At 44.0% G+C, this 3,150-nt stretch overlaps 1 protein-coding gene across 1 annotated transcript in view; it reads left to right on the forward strand.

Moving 5' to 3' along the window:
• The first annotated feature begins 1,623 nt into the window (after nucleotides 1-1,623).
• Myh13 (myosin, heavy chain 13, skeletal muscle) overlaps nucleotides 1,624-3,150 on the forward strand; it is a 56,362-nt gene continuing 54,835 nt past the window's right edge. Inside the window, exon 1 of the mRNA XM_013522112.1 lies at nucleotides 1,624-1,839. Within this exon, the coding sequence (XP_013377566.1) occupies nucleotides 1,636-1,839 (204 nt within the window). The 5' untranslated portion in view covers nucleotides 1,624-1,635. The remainder of the gene's footprint in view (nucleotides 1,840-3,150) is intronic.

Genomic DNA, 3,150 nt, shown 5'->3' on the forward strand with positions numbered 1-3,150 from the left:
GCTGAGGCAAAACAATAATGCAACACAATCTGAATAAGGCCCAGAGCAAAGTGGATACTTTGGTCTATATGTGAATGAACTCTTCAGAATCCCAGGAAGGGCTACTTAAACAATGGCCAGTTATCAATGGAGAACAAATTTATACAGGTAAAGGTAGGAGAGAGAAAACTATAACATGCCCAACTTTCCCACTTTAAAAAGAGTATAAAAGGTTTTATTGAAAAATACTGACTACTTTTAACAGACATATATGAGAGAGAGAGAGAATGTGTGTGTGTGTGTGCAAATTAATTTCATTTAATTCAGTTATAGACAATAAGTGGGAAAGAAATGAGAGAAAGGAAGGAAAGGAAGATGAGCTGTGGGGACAAGTAGAGGAATTGAGGAAAAGACCCAAAGAAGGAATGAGAGAGGCAAACACAGAGAAACAAAAGGAGTCAGAAAACTATACAACATGTGGAGCCGTAGACAGGCTGCAGCTGGCTTCTTCATCTTAAGGGGAAGAGACAAGAGCCTAGAAAAGTTGGGAAGTTTGGCCAATGTCAGGGCTGTGACTTCAAGGTAGGTTTCCTGGCTTCTAAGCAGAGAAAATGGATCAAGAGAAGGGCCCACAAAGGAGGATTATTAGGGGACAGAGTGACACAAGGATAAGCTAGAAAAAGAGAGATTTACACACACACACACACTCAAACACTACGCAGTGAGTTCTAAGGCAGATATTAATCTAATTAAACACTATCACATTCTGAAACTGCTGCACATAATTAAAGTTTTAGAAACCACTGCACTAGGTCCAGTACTTCTCCCTCTACTATGCTCAGAGTTCTCCTGGGAATCTTGTTAGAATGGAGGTTCTGACTCAGGAATCTGGGGCGGGTCTGAGACTCTGCTCTAACAGTCTCCTGGACGATGCTATGCTACCCATCTTTGGAGCATGAAAGCAACGTGCCAGCCTTTCTCACACTGCAGCCACTTCACCTGCTAGAAAATGTCCATTTTCAAGCCCAATCCTAGATCTCCTGACTCCTAAACTCTGCAGACAGAGCCTGGCAATGTGCTTTCACGAGTCCTCCAGGGTCCTGGCATATCTCACAGCTTGCAACCATTGCAATGGACCGTTGTACCTTGAATCACCTTGCACCCCTTGAGTGAGTGGGGAAAATCTTCCTGTTTACATCATTACTCATAGCTGGACTGTCTAAAATTTCTGTTGGAAATGACCTGTATTCCACTTACTGTTTCCAGATTCAGTTAACATTTGGGGATACCACCGAGATAACAAGGCCCAAGCAGGATGTCCTGTTGAAGAATTTCTTCCTTATTGGGCTCAAAGTACCTGCTTTTGATTATCTTAGATTTGTACACATCGGGCTAAACTAAGAGAAACTCCCAAAAACGACACTCAGGGAAGAAAAGAACACTCACATAGCTTTCTTAGGTGCTCCCTTTGGCTCATTCTCACTTGCCCACTCTAAGCCCTAGACCTGGTTATAGAACCCTCAGGGTGCACATTTGTCCTGGAAGCCTTTGAATTTCTCCCATATTGAATGGGAGAAACACACAGGCCCTGCAGATGCAGTAGTCACCCAGCAGAAGACTCAGCAATTCCCCTGGCCTCCCCAGCCCGCTGTAGCCATGAGCTCTGACGCAGAGATGGCCATTTTTGGAGAAGCAGCTCCCTACCTCCGGAAACCAGAAAAAGAGAGAATCGAGGCTCAGAACCGCCCATTTGATTCGAAGAAAGCCTGCTTTGCAATGGACGATAAGGAACTGTATGTGAAAGGTATGATACAGAGCAGGGAAAATGACAAAGTCACCGTCAAGACCCTAGATGACCGGGTAAGTGTTGATCTCAGATGGCTTTGATAATATGGGCACCCTTGTGTTCCTGGGGAGTAGAATATTAGAAATTGCATGCTGGCCTGAAGGAGTGTGAAGCAAGAGCAAAACACACAGTTATCGGTTCTGTAGTAGAAGAGGAGGTGAAATTGCCATCACACGCACCGTGGCTCCTGGCTCTTTCCTTTGAAGATCTGGGCTTTGAGGGGTTTTGTGGCATGTGCTTTGGAGGAGAGAAAAGGTGAAAGTGAAAGATGTTGAACTACTTAAAAGAAAAATTAATACTGATTGCTGCTGGATGGACCAACCAAATGCAGTGCTGTGGACTGCAGAGTGGCTAGAGAGGACGCTCAGGAGGTACTGCCTGGTCTAATGCGAAGAATGACAGTGCCCTTCCACTCAGTATTTATGGGACATTCACCGGATCTCAGTCTCAGTGTCAGTCACATTACAAATATAAGCAAATCTCAGCATCTGCTTTGCCAAAGTTTGTTCTCTGGTATAGGAATCAAGAGGTCTGTAACTCAGTTCATAATCTCAGGCATCTGAAATAGATTTTGCTTTATTTTTTATTAGTAAGCTTAACCTCCAGTTCCAGCCCCTTTTCACTGGGCTAAGAAAATGTCTTCAGGGCCAGGGAGTAGAGTAGCTTTGTGGCACATCGCCTGCATGACAAGCACAAGGACATGAGTTTAATTCCTGGTATCAAAAAAGAAAATCAATGTCTTCAGTCACGCTGGGATCTCCCTACTGCCAGGTTTGGGACCACATTTTCAGACTTTCACACAGTACAGTAAATGCCCAACTTACGAATGAGTTTTGTCCTGGGAGAGTGATGGTGAGTGAGATTCATTCAAAATGCAACAAAGTGAGTCTTACAGAGTACAGCTGTGAAAATTCCCAGCTGAAATTTCTATAAGTTGGGGACCACTGGACTGTACCACACTGGAATCTCTCTGCCTCGAAGGAGGATCTAATAAGAAAACATAGGGCCCCTCAGTCAAAGGTGCCCCCAGAATACTGTGTGGTAGGAAAAGGAAGGAGTAGCCTTGTTGTACAACTGCATTGCAGTAGGAAACCTAGCTTGTTTGACACAATTTTTTAAAAATATCAGTCTTTCCTAAAGATGGTTTTTTTCACACCCTCCAAAATAAAAGTGAGGTATCAGAAGAAGGAAGGAAGGTAGGAAAGAAAAAAGAAAGAGAAAGGAAGGAAGAAGAGAGGGAGGGAAGGAGAGAGGGAGGGAGGGAAGAAGGAAGGAAGGAAGGAAGGAAAGAAGGAAGGAAGGAAGGAAGGAAGGAAGGAAGGAAG

This window comes from Chinchilla lanigera, unplaced genomic scaffold, assembly GCF_000276665.1.
Source record: "Chinchilla lanigera isolate Chin_1 unplaced genomic scaffold, ChiLan1.0 scaffold00066, whole genome shotgun sequence".
Lineage (NCBI taxonomy): Eukaryota > Metazoa > Chordata > Mammalia > Rodentia > Chinchillidae > Chinchilla > Chinchilla lanigera.